This window comes from Micromys minutus, assembly GCF_963924665.1.
Source record: "Micromys minutus genome assembly, chromosome: 20".
NCBI classification, from domain to species: domain Eukaryota; kingdom Metazoa; phylum Chordata; class Mammalia; order Rodentia; family Muridae; genus Micromys; species Micromys minutus.
In genome coordinates, this window is record NC_137955.1 from 26,979,771 (window position 1) to 27,002,260 (window position 22,490).

Consider the following 22,490-nt stretch of genomic DNA (forward strand, 5'->3'; position numbering starts at 1 on the left):
ACACCTTTTGTGGATTAAGGAAATTCTTCCCCTTTATTATGAGTGGCTATTAAATTTTGTATAATTTTTTTCTGAAGAAATTGATACAAATGATATGTTTACATCTTTGTTAGTGTGGTGCACTGGCTGGAAGTTGAATATTGAATGAGCCTGAGAACTTTCCTCTGACCGTTTCCGGTCGAGCTTTGGGTTGTTTATTGTATAGTATTTAGTTGCTATGCATTTATCTACAGAGCTGAAAGTGCTGATTTGTGGTGCTTCCCTTGCAATGTCTTTATGATACTGACATCATAAAATTAGGAGTTATTCATGTCTCTTATGGTTTTTGCTTTTTTGTTTGCTTTCATATGTGTGTGTTGGAGGGAAGCTTGTTGCAGTGAATTTGATTGATGTAATTAAGAGTAAGACTCTTTTTTTCCCCCTGAGACTTTAAAGTGGAGATTATGAGGAAGATACTCAATGTGTTAGGGGTCAAGTTGGGTCAAGGTCTTTCCAGAAACTATCGGCCTCTCTCTTCCTCTCAAGTTCTTTCTCGGGTGGATGGTTCAAGGGCTTCTTACTCCTTGGTGAACATGTAGACAGTGAGGTTGGTTCACCATTCATTGTTAAGTCAGAAAATGAGTTGGACAAAGAGCTTATTGAAGTCAATGCCAACCCCATGTTAAAGGCTGAAAGGTGGGTGTCACTGTTAAAAATTTCAGGAGACAGTCTGGTTTTCAGTATAGCTTAGGATGCCTTTTAGGGGACTGTAATAGCTAGGAGCACTGACTGATACAGGCACACTCCACTAGTGGCTTCAGCACGGTCTTTATTTATTTTCCATGCACTAATTTTGTCATATTTTCTACTCTCCCAACTCCTCCCAGGTCCTCCCCTCCTCCCCATCTCTCTACCCACATGACTTCCAGATTCATGTGCAGTCTCTTGCTCTCTCTCTCAAAACAAAAGACACTTAACATTAAAACAAAATGAAAAACATTAAGACAAAAATATCAAAACAAAATCAAAAGCACAGACAAAAAAAACCATGCAGTATATTTTGTATTTAGTCAACTACTCTGGGGCATAGTGCCTGCCATGGTGTGTGTGTTCTCACTAGTATTTGGTGTCTTTAATTGGAATGTCAGATCCATGGCAGACACATTGAGGGTAGGAATGCAGAAGAATGCGATGACTTTCCCCTTAGCTCTGGGATAACACTACCCACAGTTCTTTGACAGATACAGGACAATGTTTCGGTCAGCCCCATGTCTTATCATACCACAGTTTCCCAGAGGAGCATTCCACCATTTTCTTGGTGGTAGTGATGGCATGAACCACACTTATGAGTCCATCAATTACACCAAAGTTGTCATGGGATAATGTTGGACAGATCAGGGCTAGAAGAATAGTTGCTGCTGACAGCCGTGAGTGAATTGTCATATGAGTTGTCTCATGGTACAAATCCACCACGGACATGGGGGCATCCACAGAAGGGCCAGAGGTAATGGCCCCTTTGGCTCTACCCTTCAAATGAACCCAGCCCTTTCCATCATAATGAAGATACCAGTAGAGTCTACAACATACCTGCACCAACATCACCCCACTTGATGTTGGCAGGACCTCACTCCTAGAAGATAAGAGATGCCCTCTCTTTGATGACAAGGTTCCTTTTCTCAGATTTGACTATGTGACCTGCTGTGGGGTAGAGTGATTCTGGAACAGAAAGGAAGACTATGTAGCTAAGGTCAACTAAGGCATCACTGGTGTCCATATCCACTTCATCAGAGTTGAAAGCAGACTTAGTGACCAAGTGACTGATATGGCCAAGTCTGCCCACTCCTACATTCACCATCATGTCTCATGGCACTGCATGAGAAGATGCAGCAGTCTCTGAAACAGGAAGGAGCTAAAAGACTCTTGTATGATTTTTTATTTACTATATCCTAAATTTACTTTTGTAAGTACACATGTAAGTACTAAGGATGGGTATTCATGTGCCATGGTGTGCCCATGGAGGTCAGAGCCCAGCCTTCAGAGTCAGCTCTCTCCTTCTGCCATGTGGGGTTTGGGGATTGAATTCAGGCATCAGGCTTGGTGGCAACCACCTTTATCTGACGTCACCTCACCATCCTCTTCTGTGTCACAGAGATGATGGAGAATTGGTATTTTCTTTCTTCAAATGTTTGGTGGACTTCCAAAGGGACAGTGTCTATACCTAGAGATTTTTTTTTTTGGGGGGGATGGTTAACTATGAATGTATTTTTAATTCATATGCATCTGTGACTTATTCATCCTGGGTGAGTTTTATATTCTATGTACAGTACTTTGTGACATAGTTTTCAATCTTTTTGCTATTAAATTTTTAATGACTTCTTAGAAAACCCTTCTCAAACTTAGATTTTCGTTCTTTCTATCCTAGAACTGTCGTTTCTCGGGCCAAATTTTAGTTTTAGTTTTGCTGCATAAAATTTGGGTCTATCTGGTTTGATTTAGTAATAACATAACTATACAATTTTAAAATATTTTTAAAAATTTTATTGTGCGGGGTTAAATAAGACTTCTTTCATAGATATCTACATCATACTTTGAGCATATCCTTCCCACCCATAAGACCTCATATGGTGTTCACCTTGATTGTTAAGTTTATGTGATTTAGAGTCCCCATGGGAACAAATCTCTGGACAAATCTATGAAGAATCATCTAACTGAGTTACCAGGCTAACTGTAATGAGAAGGCCTGCCCTAAATAAGGCCAGCATCACTCTGTGGGCTGAGGTCCAGGGTGAATTAAAATAAAGGATGCCGAGGACAGGCATTCGTCAGCTCCCTGCTTCCTGACTACAGATGCAGCAGACACCAGTTGCCTCCTATTCTTGTCACCACGACAACACACATCCTCTGCGAGGATGGAACACACTCCGAAACTGTGCACCCAAACAAACTCTTCGTCCAGCCTCTTCTGTCAGGTGATTTATCACAGCAATGAGACCTGTAGCTAATATGTCCGGCTCTCTCCCCTCCCCATTGAGCCCAGCACCCTCCCTGCTGTGCCTTTTGTTTTCTTAGACACATTCGTTTTTACTTCCATTTATTATGTACATATTTTATGAGTCTCATAAAATTCGTCTTTCTGATATTGACTTAATTCACAAAGTATGATGACCTCTGGTTATATCTACGATTCTGAGCATAACTTCATTCTTCTTTATAGCTGAAAACGTTCTGTTGTATGTGTATTTTATGTGTTCCTGTCAATGGACACCTTGGCTGTTTCATAGCTTAGCTGTTGTGAATAGTGCTATCACAAACACTCATGAGCAAGTGTCTCCATTTACATCCCCCCAGCCCTGTTCCTGTTCACATCCTCGCCAGCATTTGTTCTTGTCTGTTTGCCTGATAGAGTTTGAGACATTTTTTGTAATTAAAGTTTTCAACTTCTTTCACTGTACATGTGTGCTTAGAAAGTCCTTTCTCAGAGTTTAATTTTAATTCCTTCTATTCTAGAACGGATATTTATTATAAAGTTTTAGCCATCAGGAATTTTATTTGTAATCTAGCTGGAGTTTAATGTACTTAATTATAAGGCTTGATGATGTACATTTTAAAACTTCTCTGGTTTTAATGGGATTTAAAGAAAGCCTGCTTTCATGTGACTTCCGATGGAGATGAGAGAATCTCAACTCAGTCTCTGTGTGCACGTCTCTGACTGCTGCTGATGTTGAGCCTTATTTCTCACTTATTGCCCAGGTGGAAGGCAGCTCTGCTAACTGCCCGCAGCCAACGTAACATCATCTGTATTCATGGTTCAAGACCTGCTTCTCGTTTATCATCTCATCTAGGATTGAGTTGTTTTTTTTTTTTTTTTTTTTTTTTTTTTTTTTTTTTTTTTTATTTCCTTTTATATTCTAGATGTTCATCCCATACGCTGTAGAGCTAGCAAAGACAGGCTGACTCCTCAGTCTTTTCCTTTGCTCTGCAGCGGCTCAATCTGACGAACTCTCACTTGCTATCTGTTGGTCTGTTGTTTCCCGAGTGACTGGAGCCACTCCAAAAGTGCGCACTATGCCAGTGTCCTCAGTGTTTCCCCTACTTAGTCCTCCATCACTTTGGAAGTTTCATCTTATTCTAAGGCATTTGGTGATCAAATTTGAAGTTAGTTGTCTCACAGGGTAAGAGATAGGATTGTGACCCAAGCTTTCACATGTGCTAATCCAGTTTTTCTAGCACTTAATTTTGAAAAGACTGATTTTTTTTTCTCCAATGTACATTTCTCCATCCTTTTACTTAATGTTAAAAATAAGTATGCAGGAGGCTGGCAAGTTGGCTCAGTAGCACAGGAGCTTGCTTCCAAGCCCAGTGAACTGAGTTCAAACCCCAGGTCTCAAGTAGTAAAAGAAAAGGACTGACTCCTTCAAGTTGTCCGATCATTTTCACATGTGTACCATCCATTTGCATGTGCAATCATGTGTGCAAGCAAGTCTATGCACTAGTGTGAGCATGCACACACACACACACACAGAGTAAATAAATAAATATTCATTTTTTTAAAAATTGAGAAAATATAAGTTGTCTCGGAATTGAAGTTTTTCTCACATAAAAAGCTAATTATTTCACAATCTACAAATATATCAGCTTTGTTAAAATTAAAAATTGTGAAAATCTTTTATCCACGCAATATGCCCACTATCAAGTATACATAAATCTTCAAAGTAGAAAATTATTAGTTAGAAAAGTCTGACTCAGAAAGTCTTCAGTGAACACTCAGTGTTGAGAAAACAAAACACCAAACTTCAAACTGAGAGAAGATTTTTAGTAGCATAGGAAAACCAATGCTATGCATATTCCTCTGCAGTTCTGGCTCTCTTCCTCCCCTTCCTCCAACCATAGATAGAGGAGAGGTCCTCCAACCATGAACTCCCCTTAGGCTGCCCAGACCACACTGTCATCCCCCACCAGCTCTATCCCTCCCCCAACCTTGATGGGCAGAGGAGCCTGGCTGGAGGATCCACTAAATCCTTAGCTTTCCTCTGAAATCCTGGTACATTGTCTTTGAATACAGACAAGAAAATTCTAACTCTTCCATCCTTCTCTTCTGTAATCCAGAGGGAAGGAGTTAAGGCTGAGCACAGGGAGAGAGGAGTCGATGCTACCTCACTACTGAGCTTTACAGCAAGCCATGCTGACAGTGCAGAGAGGGGAAGTGGTGGATATTGGAAGGGAATACAGGAAATTGTTGGTTTTGGTGCTCAATTAATTCCAGAAGACATTATAAGGTATATCATCACGTGTAATTATGGAATTGATTTTGTACAGAATCAGAACCAGCTTTATCTTTCCACTAAGAGTGGCTACCTATAAGCTCTTACTTATATGAAGATCATTTGTCAGTTTGCTTCTCATACGTCACTGGGAAAAGATGAGAAATGCAACGCTATCTTCTACCTACCTCTGTGCTGGGATTCTCCGGACATGGCATAAGCTTTTGCTAGTAAAGCACTTGCTTCAGCAGTTTGGGGGCTGACTTCAGAAAATGAAGAAACGCAGATAGAATAGGCCTGGGGAGAAAAACATGACAAGGTCAGTACCCAGTGACAGTCTGGAAACCATGACAACAAACTCAGTGATTGCCCAGTGGCAGTCTTTCATTGCCTTTTTCAGCAGCTACCAGACCTGCTAGCTGACTGGGGGCCAACTCAGCTAAACTCGGACTTGGATGAGAGCAGCCTGTACGTTCCAGCTCAGCCACTTCCTACTGTGGTTCTTGACAAAGTAATTTCACCTTCTTATGCAGATGAAATGTATGCTTCTTAGTGATGAGGGCTCAGGGAACATTAAAGGAGGCACCGATGTAATGATTGAGCACTATCATGTGGTTAGTTCTAACTAAATCTCAGCCACATTACTTCCACTGGGTTTCCCAGCAGAGGATCACTGTGACCTTAGTTCAGCATTACAAGAGTTCAGTGTCAAAGCCAGTCAAAAAATGAGGGGCTAAGAGCTCCAGGCCTGCTTGACCACTTATCATGATACAGGATGGTCCCTTAACTCTGTCAAATATAGGAGAAAATATGATGGAAACAGTATGTGTCACCGTTGCTATAAATGTTAAATTTATTAATATATGTAAAGTGCTTATAATGCCACCTGGCATTCAGTAGCCATTAATGTAAAATAATAATTACTAGCATTGTTCATATTCTTTGTGGCTGAATGGCAAGTACTGTCACTTAGAGGGAGAGAAGAATGACAACAGATGACCCACAGCTAGCAGCAACTCACTGGCCAAACCCATACTTATTCCAAGGAGCCAGAGGGACTGTTAACACCCGAACTCGCTACAGAGCCAGGAAGCAGGGCAGTGTGTGCACACTGCTCCTTTAACAATAAGCTCCTGGGTCAGGTTTTCTGAGTCCACCTCTCCACTTTGCTCTAACTCTGTGCTCCGCTCTGATCCTTTAAAAAAAGTGAGATTATACAACGATCCCCATTTTAAAGGTCTTTGCTTGTGGGTTAGAATAACACCATACTCAGGTGCGTATGGTTAACACTGTATACATTTTAACTCTTTGGTGCTACTGTGAACATTGAGGCTGATTATTTTCTTCGTTCTAATTTGACCACACCTTTAAGAGATCCTCAAATTTAAAGAGCACGCCTTTCTCCATAGGCAGTGACTCCTCTACTGCAGCGCTTCTCCAACCCTTCCACAGGGGTTGCGTACAGATATTCTGCACGTCAGATGTTTACATTGTGATTCATAACAGTAGCAAAGTTACAGTCATGAAGTAGTCATGAAATAATTATATGGTTGGGGGGGTCACACGACATGAGGAACTGTATTAAAGGATCACAGCATTAGGAAGGATGAGAGCCATTGTATCAGTGTTTCTCTCCATTGCCTGGTGTTCACAATCTTGGGTTGCCAAATTGTTTGCCACATGTCTTCTTTGCTAGCCGGCTGTTCACATGGACTGCAGGAAGGTGCTACTGCTTTTCTCATGCAGCAAGTGCAGCATGTGAGGGTATCCGAGGCTCCCGCGGCACTGCAGCCTTTTCTCCAGCAGAGGAAGGTGAATTTCACTAACATTTTAGAGTGCATTTTAAATGGAAATGCCTTAAATGATTTTCATGTCATAAGACCAACATTTAGGCCTAGGTTTTGGTTTGAGTATTTGTTAGTTATCTCCAAGTGAGATGCACTGTTGTTACCTTAACGTTAGACTTGGAAATAAAACCATCTGCAATGAACTCAAAGGGCATCTGACACATTGTAAAAACCTATGTGGATTTTCAATTAAAAGACCTATGTAGTTTAAAATTTTTTATATATTATTCTTATTACTATTATTATTTGTGTGTGTGTGTATGTGTGTGCAAATCGACATGTACAGACACAAGTGGAGGCCAGAGGGCTATTCTGTGGAACCTATTGTCCCATTCTGTTTTCAGATGGGTTCCAGGGATTAAACTTCGGTCACCAGACTTACATGGCAAACACCTCTGAGCTGAATCACCGGTCTACCCTTTGTGTCTTCTTCGAGGCCAGCTGTGTTTTCCCCTCTTGGTTTCCTCCCTGCACTAACAAAGATGAAAGGCCTAGGAGGGGCTGTGGCATTTCCTGCTCAGTTTACTACAGTCAGGGGCCTCTGCTCAGGTTTTTAGGTTTGAGGCTGTTGTACGGGGCTGGAGAGGAGTTGAGGCTAACATGGAACCAATTCTACCCCTTAAAATGTTAGGGTTGAAATTAGGAACCAACCTTAATCCCTTGTTATGGAGAGCAACAGGGCCCAGAGCCAAACAAGACCACCCTGCCAAAGAACCAACCTGCTGCAAATACTGGATGGCCTGTTCATGGTTCTTCCTCAGCTGCTCAATCTGAGCAATTTCTTCATACAAACTAATCAGATCTGATGTGTCCTGACCCTTGGCAAGGATAACACCACAAATTGCCTTCTCAAAGTATGCCAGAGCTAGGTTCATCCTGTGCATGGCCAAGGAGGCTCTACAGGAAAAAAAAAAAAAAATTGAAGGTGGGAAGTCACACAGAGGTCACTCACTTTGCAGACACATATGGAATTAATTACAAGAAGTAAAGAATTTGTCTTCATAGGCCAATCAACTGGACAATTGGCTCAAAATCCAGCCTTTACTATAAATAAACTCCCATTATCCTGAATTTTGCCCACAAGATCCCACAGACTACCACCACTTGCTTAACCCACGGGTATGTTTGATTCTTGTATAATTCCTTATAAAAACTCAAATGGAAAAATGTCACTCAGAAATTCCTAAGATGGGATAATTTGGGTCTTGTAATGTCAGTAACCGTCTTCAGTGACGGTAGGGTGAAGCACCAGCCCCAATGACCTAGCAGAGCATGCCTGACAGGCTGCATCTATGTGAGTCTGACAATCCGTACATACTTAACACGTGAGAGGCTTACAGGAGAGACTCATAACTGGGATAACTAGCAGTCATGCAAGCAAGGCTGTGCTGGAGGCTTCTCTCTAGGGCATATCTTGGGCTGCAAAATTAGGCCCCAGTAGAGGCTTCTCCAGAATTGTCTTTTATTACTTAGCCGTTCTCTTTATCACAATAGAAGACACTAAGACCCTGTAATAATCAGCCTGAGATTACCTATCAGCAAAAGAACAAAAAAAAAGGTGTCTGAAGAGTTCAAGAGAGTGCAGCTTAGGTTAGGAACTGGAGAGTTAAGACTGTGGAAGGCATGAGGCTCTGAAAGCTGGTACTGTAAGACCTTCAAGCCTGGCCACAAAGCAGAGCTAGAGAGCCATCAATATTTAAAGCTCAGTTTCTTGGCTCCTGAGTCTCAGGAGATGAATTACCATCTACTGAAGGTTGATGGAACTCAAAACCTAGAGCAATGTGACTTTGCTTGAGCATCTAGAGATACCAACTACTGGTTGCTAAAGCTATGGAACTAGATGGTACATCTTATAGCTTTTGGGTTTATAAACCCCCAGAACTCTCTGCTAAATATGATGGCCCACACTTATAAGGCAGAAGCAGGATTGTTCTAAATTTGAGGGAAGCCTAGGCAACAGAGTTGAGATCATGTCCCAGTAAAAAAAAAAAAACAACTCAGGGTTAGATAGTTATGATTTGCACCTGAAGAGAGCAAGAGACCCATGAGTCAGCCATTTCTGAAAGACTTATCTTTTCCTGAACATGAGAGTGAGTGACAAGGAGCAATGGCAGGCTGTCTGACCATTCTTTGTCACAACCACCCCTTCTATCAAGCAGACGGGTATTTCTCTTGACCAAAGGCATTTCTCTTGGTCGTCAAACATTAAGAATGGCTCCCACCAAGAGCTTTGAAAGAGGGGATAGGAAGCTGTTTGGCTTGAACGATCTTGCCTTATTGTCTCTACCTTTCAGTGGGAAAAGGCATTCCTACATATTTGTCTTTACTGTATATTTGACCCATATCAAACGTAACAGCAAGGTGCAGAAAATGAGCTATGAATTCAGATGTTTCAATGATAATCCAAACTTTTTGACTTGTTCTATCACCTCAGTTAATATTTCTGTGCCTTATTTTCTCATCTGTAAAATAAAAATGTTAAGAATGCCTATTCCTATAGGTTATAACAAGAACTGAATGGAATACAATTTCAAAGCACCCAGAACCTAGAAAGGATTCTAACACTTAAGTATAGACAAAGATACTCAAAGATTATGGTATGAATAAACAAAGTAAACACCAGGATTGATTATTGGTTTTGAGTGCTGCCTTCCATGACAGCAGCAGACATTCACCAGATTCTAACTATGGCCCTATGGACTTGTGTCAACAGTCTTACTTTATTCCACCGTGTCCCCACCATGTCCCACTTGACTTCTAGATTCATGTGTTTAGAGGAGGCAGATGTGACACCTGGGTTTCATTTACTTACCATTCGGTCATCTGCCCTACCATGCCAAGTACTTATAGTTTTTGGAAAGAGATTTCTTTCAAGGATGTGAAGATATTTGAAAAATCTGGGAAACAGTAAACTCTCCTTATTTCTTTTTCCTGATAATCTGATGGGCCCACTCTCCTTTCTAAATACTCAACTCTCAGAGGATCCTTAACTCAAAACAGTTTTAAGTCTTTTTCTGGCTTTAACAAATCCCATGGACTTTGTTTCTATACAGAACACAGTTTTCCTTAAGAATATGTATGCCTATACATTGCTCTGATAGTCTCCAATTAAATGTCTCAAGTGTTCACTTCTTATCTGTTAAGATGCCACATCTGATGATAAAAGTTAGAGGCCACTGAGAAAAATAACCAATCCCAAAGTAATGTAATGTTGTGTGTGTGTGTGTGTGTGTGTGTGTGTGTGTGTGTGTGTCCGTGTGTGTTCAGATCACAGATTCAATATGTACAAGTTAAGTTACCTTAAACCACTGGTTCTCCACCTTCCCAATGCTGCAACTTTAATATAGTTCCTCTTGTTGTGGTGAACCCTAACCATAAAATTACTTCATTGCTACTAAATTTGCTACTCTTATGGACTGTAATGTATATATCCGACATGTTGGCTGAAAACCTTATACCACTTGCTTAGTCAGTCCAGTCTCTTGCTGTTCCTCTGAGGAAACAATAATTATACTGACCACCTCCAAAGTGGCTGTGAGGATTAACCGTGGCAGTATACAGTAAGCTCAAAGTATCCACATTTGATAAGTGTGACCTCTTTTATTATTAGTTGATCTGTGGGCTTTTGGGTCTGAACACCCCTTTTATTAGGCCACAGAACAGAAAGTACCCCAGACAACATGAAAGTTTCTGCTTCTTTTTGGCTGATCTTACCTGCCCAATGCAATGGTTAGATCTTTCTCTGAGACTTGAATTTCACAAATGCTGCCATTGTTTAACTCCTCCAGTTCCTTCATATTCCTCTCTGCTTTCTGCAGGTGGCTGTAGGCCTGTTTCCCAGTGACACAGTCAAGGGTCATGCCAGGCACACTAACTTCTACTATACAGAGATAGTAGCCTATAAGCTAACGAGAGGGGCCAATGGGAAACCAATGCAGTGCTTGAAAATGGGCATTTTCACTGTGTTCTCTAGTCTCCATGTGTCAACAAGAAGGGAGAATTCTCTGAACAAGAACAAGATCTTGGGTTTCCTGTGGTGGCTGCCTGAATCCAGGTCTGGAGTGGTGAGTGTCTGCAGGACTGAACTGTAAATTATACTAGATTTCCTTTAACAACATCAACTACCGGACGACAGTTACTCATTTTAACCAAATTGTTTCATAGTGGTGGGAAAAGGGAGGAACTAATTAGGATAAAAGGGACTTTTCGGGTCATTTACAAAATCCAGGAAAAGCAGGTTTGGGGCCAGAGGCAAATAGCAGAAAAGAAAATCCCCTTAATTCCTAAACATCCTTCCATTTCCCGAATTTCATCCTCGCTAAGGGTGTAACAGCGGAAGACCACACCCAGCAAGCTGACCACAGAACTGATAGAGAGGTGGGGATGTAGAGGGGGAGAGACAGAGGCTGCTGATCCCAGAATGTTTAAGATTTTTCAGGAACTATAGGTCTCTTGACGGCTTCCGAGTGGGGGAGATTATACACAACGATCTCTTGAGGACAGACATTGATATCATGTCTGTCTGGTGTCCTGAAAGGTCTACACGGCACGGGTTTGTACACGAGTGTGACAGCAGTGGAGGTGATGGGCCTGTATGAGGTGGGATCTGGTCATGGGCAGAAGGCCTTGATGACTGCAGTGGGGTCCCAGAACCTTCCACTTCTTTTTTTTAATTTGAGTGTTCTGTCTGCATGTATACCTGCGTGCCTGAAGAGGGTATAGGATCCCATTATGGAAGGTCATGAGCCACCATGTGGCTGCTGGGAATTGAACTCAGGACCTCTGGAAGAGTAGCCGGTGTTCCTAATCACTGAGCCATCTCTCCAGCCTCCTCTGTGTTTCTCACCTCTTCCCTGGCTCTGAGGTAAGTGGTTCTGCTTCAGTAGTTGCTCCTGCCATGATGCTCTCTGCTACAGACCCAAAAGTAAAGGACCTATCAGATTTCCAACTAGAACTTCTACAGCTATCAGCTGAAATAAACTGTGTAGTCTCAGGTGATACAGGTATATATGAGGACCCCTTTCTGGAGCTTTGGAGAGAACTTCAGTGGTCCATTTTCTTGGCTTCCAGTTTCACAGGTAATAGTCTCAGCAGTAATTTTAAACATGATTAGATGATCAAGAACCCATTAAACCATTGGGTTCTTCTATATATCATAGTTGCCTGTAGCTTTCAAGCAGCACTAGTAAACCAAAATCTCCAGGAAGGAAGCCATTTAGCATGTGTTCATAAAGTTGCCCAGGAAATTACAATAGATGGGGAGCTATGTTGCTAAAGTGGACCCCAAATCACCACTCATTCTTTCCAGTCCTATACTGTGACCACCACTACCTTTCACATGCACTGTGAGTGCTGACTTCTAGTGGTCCATGAAAAGCCCATCAGCCTCGCAACATTCCAACTGGCTATGGTGTCACTAGTGAGATGACTTCCATGCCTCAACTCTGGGCTTAGAGAATTCCTATAAAATAAAATAAAATAAAATAAAATAAAATAAAATAAAATAAAATAAAATAAAATAAAATGTGTACCCCTTTAGATGGACAAGCACCTTATAGAGGGCCTAGATATTGAAACACAGCTAACAGGAAACAGTTCCATTTCCTACCCTCCCATCTGCCATGTGGTCTGTAACCTTGATCATCAGATACACTTGAGAAAGGAAGGATATTGGTTTTCTAGGAGCCAGGCTGTCCCCAGAGTATAGTAGAGTATGACCAAAGTTTCCAGGATTTCCTTTTTGTCCTTGTCTGAGGTGGTGTTTCGCTTCCAGGTCAGCAGTGTGTTCCTGGCCGACTCCGCATGTTTCTTGGCCTGAGCTGGGAGGCCTGAGGAAGTTAGAGGAGGTATCAAGACAAAAAGACATTACACAAGGCATGTCCCCTGTCAAAGGGAGGGGGACAGCATGGTTGTCAGGTATTGTTCCTATTGTGAACCACAGTATTTGGAGTCTTTATACAGAACAGTTCCCTGGATCCAACCTGGACCTAGTAAGCTGAATTTTCTAGACTAGGTCCAGAAAATTCTATTTTGAACTCCATAAATGATCTTTATGCAGTTTTCCCCGGATCGATCTGCAGATCTCACTTTGAAAATCGCCAACTTCCAGGGAAAGGAGCTGAGTAAACCCTTCATAGTTCTGCTGAAAATGCCATGTGACCTTTTCAACTTGCAAAGCATCTCCATCCTCCAAATGGCAAATGACACTCATTTTGAAAGCTGCCCCTTACCAAGCACATGGAGACATACAGGCTAGTTTTCAAGCTTTCTGGAAAACACATTCTATAAATACAAGGGTTCAGGAATGTAATTACTTCCATCTGACATTTCTTGTTGTCCAATCCAATCCAAGATGAAGCTGGCCATACTAATTGGTCACAAACACACACAAGAATCCAGTTTCTCAGTGCAATGGGGCCCCTCACTAGGGAGACACAGGGAATGCCAAACCCCAGCTAGACAGAGCTGGTGTGGGGATTCTGTTGTTCTCTAAGGAAAATCGTCTTCCTGAGAAGTTTTCCAACTATGAGTGCAGTGAACGGAGGTAGACGGTAGACTAGAGAACACAGGTTATTAGACTATTGTGTCATCATCAACCCTAACTCCCATCTTTCCTGTTTCCTAATGGGAAAAGAAAAAGGCCATTCTATTGGAAACAAGGAGCTAGTGCTCACTTTCCCCCTCTCTGCAGGCATCTAGGGCTGGTAAACATCCTAATGCCTACCAAGTAGGCCTCTCAGGCCTCACTTCACACCAATGGCTCATGTCTAACTTGCTTTGGCCTTGGAGCATAAACAGTGTCACAGCATGGGTTCAACTTGGTTTTCAACAAGGGTATTCGGAAAGGACTGGCCTTCAGTGCCCACGACCCTCATGTTCTAAATGTGCAAGACCTCCTTAGTGAGCTACAAGGAAAGGAGCAAAGTCATCCCTGGACTAGCTCTACAACTCTAACTTCCAACTTCGGTTTTTCCTTTATCTGCCTTTCCAGGTCAGGAACAGCACCATCTGTACTCCCCCGAACTAACGGTGCATAAAAGAGGTAAAAGTCGGAGTGTCTGCAAAAGCCTGAGTCACGGATTACAGGGAAGTGCTGAATGGCAAAGTGGATTCAAACTCGTCCACTGAACATCTTATTGTTTAGTTTCACTGTGGGCAGGCACTTTCTGATCTCTCTCCTTCCTCCATGTCTCTCTGTCTGTTTTGAGACAGAGTCTCTCCATGCAGCCCTAGTGCCCTGCCTTGCTCTGCAGGCCAAGTTTTGAATTCAGGAATCTGCCTGCCTCTGCCTCCTCATGCTGGAATTAAAGGTGTGTGCACCACAATGTCCGGCCTCTTAACTCGATGCAGGCCAGAGGGAATCTGCTCAGAGTGATCCAGTCTTTGGAGGTCACTATTGTTACCTGAAAGCAGTTACCTTTGGTCATCTTTTATGTTTAAGAGGCTATTTTAGAACCAGTGAGCAGTGTCAAGGGTCAGATTTCTGAAATAAGTCCTGCCAGCCACATACATGTGGTCTTGAACAAATTATTTAGTTTACTTGTGCCTCAAGGTTTATCTTTCTAAAAGATGCTAAGGAAAACATTTTCTATTTTATTTTGACCTCCAGGATAAATTTAACCCATGAGAAAGGATTCAGTGGTATTGGAATTGAGTCTGGATACAAATTAACCACTTTTATTCCCAGAGGCTCCTAGTGAGTAATTTCTTACATTTGTCTAAAGTTTGGTCATTTTTCATGGCTGAGCCTATAGATTCTCTCGACTGCAAATTCGCTTTAAGCCGAGGTCATGCTTCCTGCAGGTCTGGATCTGCTTGTTTGTTGGTTGTTTATTTGACTTTGTTTTAAATCCTCACTTGTGTCTGTACCAGGTTTTTCACTAATTAGAGAAAACAGGGCTCATAACTGTTACTCTTTCTGGTTCTGTACCACTTAAAACAGAGCTATGAATACCTGGACAGTTCCCAATTACAACAAACTTATTCATTTAATAATAAGCAAAATAGCAGGAAATTGCTTGTCCACATACCATATGCTCCTTTCTGTGTGCTTGGAAACAGCGCATCATCAGGTGCCAAGCTACCCTGGTGTTCCCTGCCTGCTCTTCTCAGCTGCAGCGTCTTCAAGCTCTTTGGAATTTCTCCACAAGGCATTTGGAAACAGTTACACTTCTGGCATCCTCAACTTTGACTCATCAAGCAATAGCCACCTACGCATTCTACTCTAAGCAGGTTTCAGGCTCCCTTATGCACCCCATCCAACCCACTAGTTCATTGACTGAATAGGGTTTCACTATGTAGCCTAGAATGGCTCTGGTCTGATAGCCCTCGCCTCAGTCTCCCAAGTTGAGACTATCATTATGTGTCACCATCTTGAAAACTCCTTCCTGTGGTGGTTTAAATGTGAATGGGCCCATACAGGCCCATATATTTGAATACTTGGCCATCAGGGAGTGTGGCAGTACTGAGAGGAATTAAGAGGTATGGCCTTGTGGGTGTAGTGATGGCCATGATGGAGGAAATTGTCACTGGGGTTGGGCTTTGGGTTTTCAAATGTGCAAGCCAGTCCCAGTGTTTCTTCTTACAGCCTGTGGATCCAGATGTAGTCTCTCAGCTACATCTCCAGCAATATGCCATCCTACACATCACCATGCTCTCCTCCAAGATGACCAAGGACCAAACCTCTGAAACTGTAAGCAAGCCTGTCTTAGTTAGGGTTTTATTGCTGTGAACAGACACCATGACCAAGGCAAGTCTTATAAGGACAACATTTCATTGGGGCTGGCTTGCAGGCTCAGAGGTTCAGTCCAGTATCGTCAAGGTGAGAACATGGCAGCATCCAGGCAGACATGGTGCAGGAAAAGCTGAGAGTTCTACATCTTCAACCAACAGAAACCAGGAACAGACTGAGCAACCTCAGGCAGCTAGGAGTGTCTCCAAGACACACCCAGAGTGACACACTTCCTCCAACAAGGCCCCACCTTCTAATAGTGCCACTCCCTGGGCTAAGCATATGCAAACCATCACAAAGTCCTAATCCAATACTAATTTTTTGTTTGTCTGTTGGTTTGTTTGTTTAAATAAGAGTTGCCAGGGCCAGGTATCTCTTCACAGATCACTGAGTAAGACACTTCCAATACTTTCCCAACTTGCGCCCTCCCCCTGCCTTAAATATTAGTTTCTCTTTCTTTTAGAAAACAAGATGTCTTCTTTTACCTCCCCTCCTCTACCTTCTCCTCCTCCGCACATTTTTAGCTATTCTTTCCATCTCCCTTTATCTCTTTCATTATATAGTATATATAGCATGTAGTTCAGGTAGGCATGGTGGTACATGCCTGTCATTTCAACACCCAGAAGGGTTAGACATCAGGATTATAGGTTTGAGGTTAGCCTGGTCTAAAAAAATGAAGCACTGTCTCAAAACCAATCAAACTAAACTAACACCAAAGAACATACAGTGTAACCTTAAACTTATCTCTGGAATCTGTCTTTTGCTGCAACTACTGTGGAGCAACTGTTCACAGGATTCTGAAGTCCTAAAAGAATGCATCAAATCAGTTTCTCAGTTCCCACCTTGCTGCAGCGTTGGGTACCCTTATTTACTTGATCCATTCTAACCAATTCTTCCTAAGTCTATCCCAATGCTCTTTGTTCCTATGTTCATTAACACGTTCATATTCAAGTCTCCATATAGTTCTCTTCTCTTTGCATCTCAGCCAGTTTATGAATTCCTGTAATTACAACCCTTCAATGCATCCATATCTCTAGGTTAGCCTTAGCCTCAAATTGTCCTGATGTTTATGATTTTCCTTCTTGATCCCCAATTTCTAACACCAAGTAAGAAAGTGGTAGGTTTCCCTATTGCAATTCAGAGTCAACACAGCAAAGCCTGGATCCAGCCAGGACTTCAACCCCAGCAGTGAGAGGCAGACAGATCTCTGTGAGTCTGTGGCCAGTCAGGGCTATATAGTGAGACCCTATCTCAAAAACAAATGATAACAATAACAACAAAAACCCTTCTATATGATAATCCCAGTTCTTCTTTCATGACCTATTCATCTTTGAAAATTGCATCTTTGGGATCAAGGTCACCTTTGGGAATTCTCCCTTTCTTTTGTGGTGGGTACTGTGTAACCCAGAGCTGGCCTTGAAGCTTGGTCTGTGGTTTGGCTTCTAGCTTGTGATCCTCCTGCTGCTCCAGCTTCCTGGCTGCTGTGGGTTACAAGCACATGCTGCTCTGCCCTCATGTGCAATAATAATTTTAGGATAGATTATTTACTTCTATAGTGGAAAAGCTAAAACCAAGCTAGAGTTGGAAGATGGAGGCAGAAGGATCTGGAGCTCAACATCATCCTCAGCTGCATAGTAACTGGAGGCCAGCCTGGGCCACATCATACAACAGTTTTGTTAAAAGTTAAAGGTGTATGAAGTGGCAAACATTGAGGACTCATTTCCAGTCTGATTTACTGTCATCACAAACCCTCGGTATTGTATGTTTTTATCCCCTCTTAATTATGAAGAAATAACTGAATACTAATTGTATACTTCACTGTGATTCCTTTTTCCCTAAAGACGTGTTTAGATATTTCCCTGATTGTATATAGAGATTCCCTTATGTTCTTTAGTAAATCATACTCCCTTTGTGTTTGCAATTCTTGTTCTCCGTTGACAGATTCTTTGCTGTTTATCATATTTCTGTGCCATAGCAATATTCAGAAGAAATATTGCTTATCTATATGTTCTAAGTGGGTATATAAGGAAGATTCCTGGAGTGAGACTTGATTTTAAAATTGCCTTTTTTCTCATAGATTCCTGAATCCTTACTTTTTTACTCATTCATTCTAGGTTTAGCCTTAGTATTAGATCCAGATAACTTAGATGGTTTCCATTCAACTATCACTTGTGGGGTTAGTTTTGTTAGAGGGATGCTTTGATATTTTCATCAGCTTGCCGAAAAATCTCTAGCAACCATCCCTGCCTACTGGATCAGGACAAAGTTCTCGGCCCATGTTTAAATGCCATGCTTTTATCTACCCAGCACATTCTCCTTCCCAAGTTCATTTTCCTGCTCCAAATCATTCGTAGATAGGTTATTTCCCTGTTATCTAAACAGGTGCTGCATATTGTTACACTAAGTTGTCACCTCTAGCCTGGTCCCTCTCACAACATGCTTTCCTTTACCAAACATACCCTATTCATTTCCCACATGCTTTCTTGAAAACACACAGGCATACAGACGCAGGCACACATACATGCACACATGCGCACACACTCATAGGCACACAAACACAAGAAGGCACACACACACACACACACACACACACACACACACACACCATGTACTTACTACTTGCTGCCTCAGTCAGGAATGACTTTACTCAACCTTCCAAGGGCTTTTATTAGATTACACTGACCTTAAATGCCTGCAATCATAGGTCTCTGGGTAGTTTACTTCACTTAAGGGTACATACACACTATATTCTCAGCCTGCTCTTCCTGGTATTTCTTTTGTATGTATACATTTCTCACAGAATATTTAATAATGGGCTGTTTATTGAGAGAGCAGCTTTTGGGCTTGACACCCATATTTCAATGCAGGAACATATACGGGGGAAAAATGAAGAAAATGGGTCTGATCTCTATAAAACTTGCACTTGTGCAGCCAGGTCTGAACACACTAATGGATGTTCCCTTAGTCCCCACAGCAGGGTGATTCATATAGTCTGTCCGTCTGTCCATTTTAAAAGGAGTTATGGGATTAGTAGCAACAGAAGGTCCCTTGTCCCTCTCAAAATCTCATTGTTTAGTCCATGGGCAAACACTAGGAAAAGCTTGAAGGAGAGACTAAAGACTAGAGCTGAAATCTGAGACATGGGCCTACTCCCAAAGAAAGGTCACAATCAGTGTAGTCTACAAAAACTCTTGTTGGGTGCCAGGGACTCGGGTTTCAAGTCTAGGTACTTCTTTGTAAGTAGAAAATTCTCCCATCTAGAGAGACACAAACAAAATAAAACACTCCCCTTCACAGATTTTTTTTCTTCTCACTTTTTATCCCATATGTAGTTTTCCACTCACACAGCAGGAAGAACTTCAAATTTCCAAAAAAGGCTGTTGACACCATGTTTTGTGAGATCACCCCTTACTTAAGACTCAGCTCTGAATTGAATTGGAAAGGTAAAACTCAAAGTCAGTTTGTGGTTGACAGTGCAAAGGGATAGGGGACACTCTTCTTGCATAGCCTGACCATGGCTGTCTTCTACCTGCTCCATAAGAAACAGCCTCTGGCATTATTCTAAGATCAGACAACTCTCCCTTTCAGGTTCACACTCCTCAAGTGTGAACTCTAGTCAGATAGCCTCTTGGGTAGTGACTGTGAATCCGGGCTTTCCCATGGCCCAGACAGAGCTTTCATCCATAACAGTGACCAACTTCCGACTCCATCGGGTCCCCAGACATGACCTTGTTTGACTGCTGACTACCAAGTGCTGCTGCCGAGACAGACTACACTTCCTGTGCAAACCCTGTGTCCTCCCTGAACTTCCAGGACACAGCCCGTCCATTTTCTTCTCTGCCTCCTCTCCTGCTGCTCGTTCCTAAAACTCTTGCTTTCTGCCCTCTTGCATCAAGCTTTTCCTGAAGCTTGTCCAATCCGACAGCTTCCACTGCTACTCTGGACGGATCACCCCTGGTTCATGCTCTCCCAGCTGCACATCTTCTTTTCAGTGGCCAACGAGCCTAGTTTGTTTTCCACTGTTGGCTAATCATCATGACCAGAAGCACCATGGGGAGGAAACTTTTATTTGGCTTTTGGTAAAGGCTCTCACCCTTCGGGTCTAAAGAGTACACCATTCTGAAAAAAAGGAGTTTTGTGTAGAATGTCTACTTCCCAGTTCCCACTCACCCTTGTTGCAGAAGTGCCTCAGTGTGTTGAAGATATTTATTGAGCTCTTACTGAAAAGTCCTGAACTCAGAGTTTTACTTAAGGTTCCAGTTTCAGCAAAGGGATTCCAATTGGCAATCTGTACCAGAACATGTTATCTGTACCGGCTTTCTCTGTGCAGTCCTGGCTGTCCTGGAACTCACTCTGTGGACTACATGGAGTAGACCAGGTGGCCTCAGAGATCTGTCAGCCTCAGCCTCATTAAGTGTTGGGATTAAAGGTGTACACCATCACCACCTGGTGGTCTTCAAAGGATTTATGAAGACTAAAAAAAACGACTACCTTGGCACAAAGTGAATATTCAGTAACTATGGTCATCATCATCTTTATTACTAAGGTACACTGTCTCCTTTGCCCAGACTCTGCACTTCTCTTTAAGAGGTGTGGTGTGGAGTTATGTGGGGGTCCTCCCAGTCATCCTAGCCCCCCAGAAAAAGGCTTAGTTTGGCCTCACAGGCTGGCACATCAAAATCTGGCTGGGGAAACCAAGTACCTCTTAGTGTCAGGTAACCGTAAGCCAGGTTGGCTGAAGCCTGTGCGCATTTCCAGTGGTCTCTCCCAAACACAATCTGAGAGAGGGTGAAGCTCCGGACCAGCTCCTTGTTTGCTTTGGTGCTCTGCAAAGAAGGGAAAGGCGTTTTAGGGACAGAAGGCAGATTGGGGCCCACTAGAGGATAGGGTGGCATTGGTGTGTCACTCTTGTCCTCTCTCATCACGCTGCATCTGCTGGTCGCCACCTTCTATGTACATCCTGAAACCAAGTTCTCATTTCCACTTTGGATCCCTGTCTCTCAGCCACCGCCATCTTTTATGTCACTTGACAGTCACTGTCCTAACTGCTGCTACCCTGGTCCTCCATGCGCTTCCAATAGCCACAGAGCTCCCTTTTGCACCTTGACCTGGAAGACGTTCATTCCCCCTAGAGAGTGAGGCACGGGGCCTCGTCAGTTTCCCGGGTATTGTGCTGTCGGTCCTGCGCCAGCCTAGACTCCCCCTCCACACCCTCACCTTCTCTTGCACCGAAGAAAGACTACATGATCTCATCTGTTAATATGTCTAAAAGATGGGGAATTGAAAAGAGCCACAAATCATTTCACCAGGTGCTAGCAATGAGTTCGTAATAGCATATAGTATCAGAAACCTAACAGTCTGAAGAGTTTGAGGATTTTGATTGTCATTTGGCATTTCGGACAGTTTTGCTATGTAGCTCAGGCTGGCCTTAAAGTTATGGTTCTCCTGCTTCTGCTTCCTGAGTGGAGAGTGCTACCCTGCCCTTATCTTAAAAACCTTTGGAAGTATGGCATGGCAGTCTATGAGAAGGTAGTATTTCCTTGTCTCGTCTCCTGCTATGCTGTGTTAGCACACTTGCGTAGTTCCATTCATAAAAGCGTGTAAGTAATACTTTCCTAATCTCCCATATTACTCCCTCACATGTTAGCTGGAAAACTTCTCTGCACTGAAATTCCTCAGGACTGTGAGATGGCTTAGTTAAGGCACGATCTGTGGCTCTTATGTAAGAGTGGGAAGAGGAGAGCTGATTTTACAATGCTGTCCTCTGATATGTACCATGATGCATGCACATGTGTGTGCGTGCCGGAATGTCCATGTGTGTGCACACACAAACACCCCATAGTGCAGTGCATATTGGAAAGGCAGGACACGTGATCATTCTTTCTCTTTTGCCTACCAACTTTCAGAATAAGTTAATTTATTAGCAAGCTCCAAGTGATCAAATACTTTATTATAATTATAATAAGCTTAACATTATCTTCTAAAAGTATAATTAGCTTATGTGACTGTTTTTTATAAATTATTCTTTGTATTGTTAAATTAAATCCAAAATGTTTACCATGGCCTATATAGTTCTATTTAAATGATCTACACTACCTTATGACCATCCAGTAACTTGTTTATTTCTCACTTTTCTCACTTTCTCCCGCTGCTACACACAGTGGCCAGTTGACCCTGAATGGGGCAGAATAGCTTTCATTGTGGGGCTCTTGCCCTTCTCCATTTTCACTTTGTTCTCCTCACAGGCTATCCTTGGCTACTGTTCTAAAAGAGCTACTCACCAATCCTTGCCTGTCTTATTTTAATCCATAGTACCCCTATCTGATATTGCAGCTTGTTTGTTTACTATCTGCCTTCACAAATAGACTATAACTTCCATAAGAAGTTTATTCCTGTTGGACATGATGACTCACACCTTTAATCTCAGCCTTTGGGAGGCAGAGGCAGGGGCAGGGGCAGAGGGATCTCTACAAGTTAAGGGTCAGCTTGGTCTACATAGTGAGTTCCAGGACAGCCAGAGCTCTACAGTGAGACCTTGTCAGAGGGGGAGGGGGGAGGAAGAGAGGGAGGGAGGAAGAAGGGAGAGGAGAGGAGGGACACAGAGAGAAAGAAAGAGAGAGTATGTGTTTATCCTTCACATTCACTGTTTCAAGTCTGTGCACCGAGGACATT

At 42.5% G+C, this 22,490-nt stretch overlaps 1 protein-coding gene across 1 annotated transcript in view; it reads right to left on the reverse strand.

Annotated features, from left to right (window-relative positions):
• The window catches only part of TTC23L (tetratricopeptide repeat domain 23 like), a gene marked incomplete at both ends in the record, with an annotated part of 42,870 nt that overhangs the window by 11,788 nt on the left and 8,592 nt on the right, over positions 1-22,490 (reverse strand). The window contains 5 exons of the mRNA XM_080933748.1: positions 5,429-5,537; positions 7,807-7,984; positions 10,802-10,909; positions 12,741-12,915; positions 20,521-20,644. Coding sequence (XP_080789874.1) covers positions 5,429-5,537; positions 7,807-7,984; positions 10,802-10,909; positions 12,741-12,915; positions 20,521-20,644 — 694 coding nt within the window. The remainder of the gene's footprint in view (positions 1-5,428; positions 5,538-7,806; positions 7,985-10,801; positions 10,910-12,740; positions 12,916-20,520; positions 20,645-22,490) is intronic.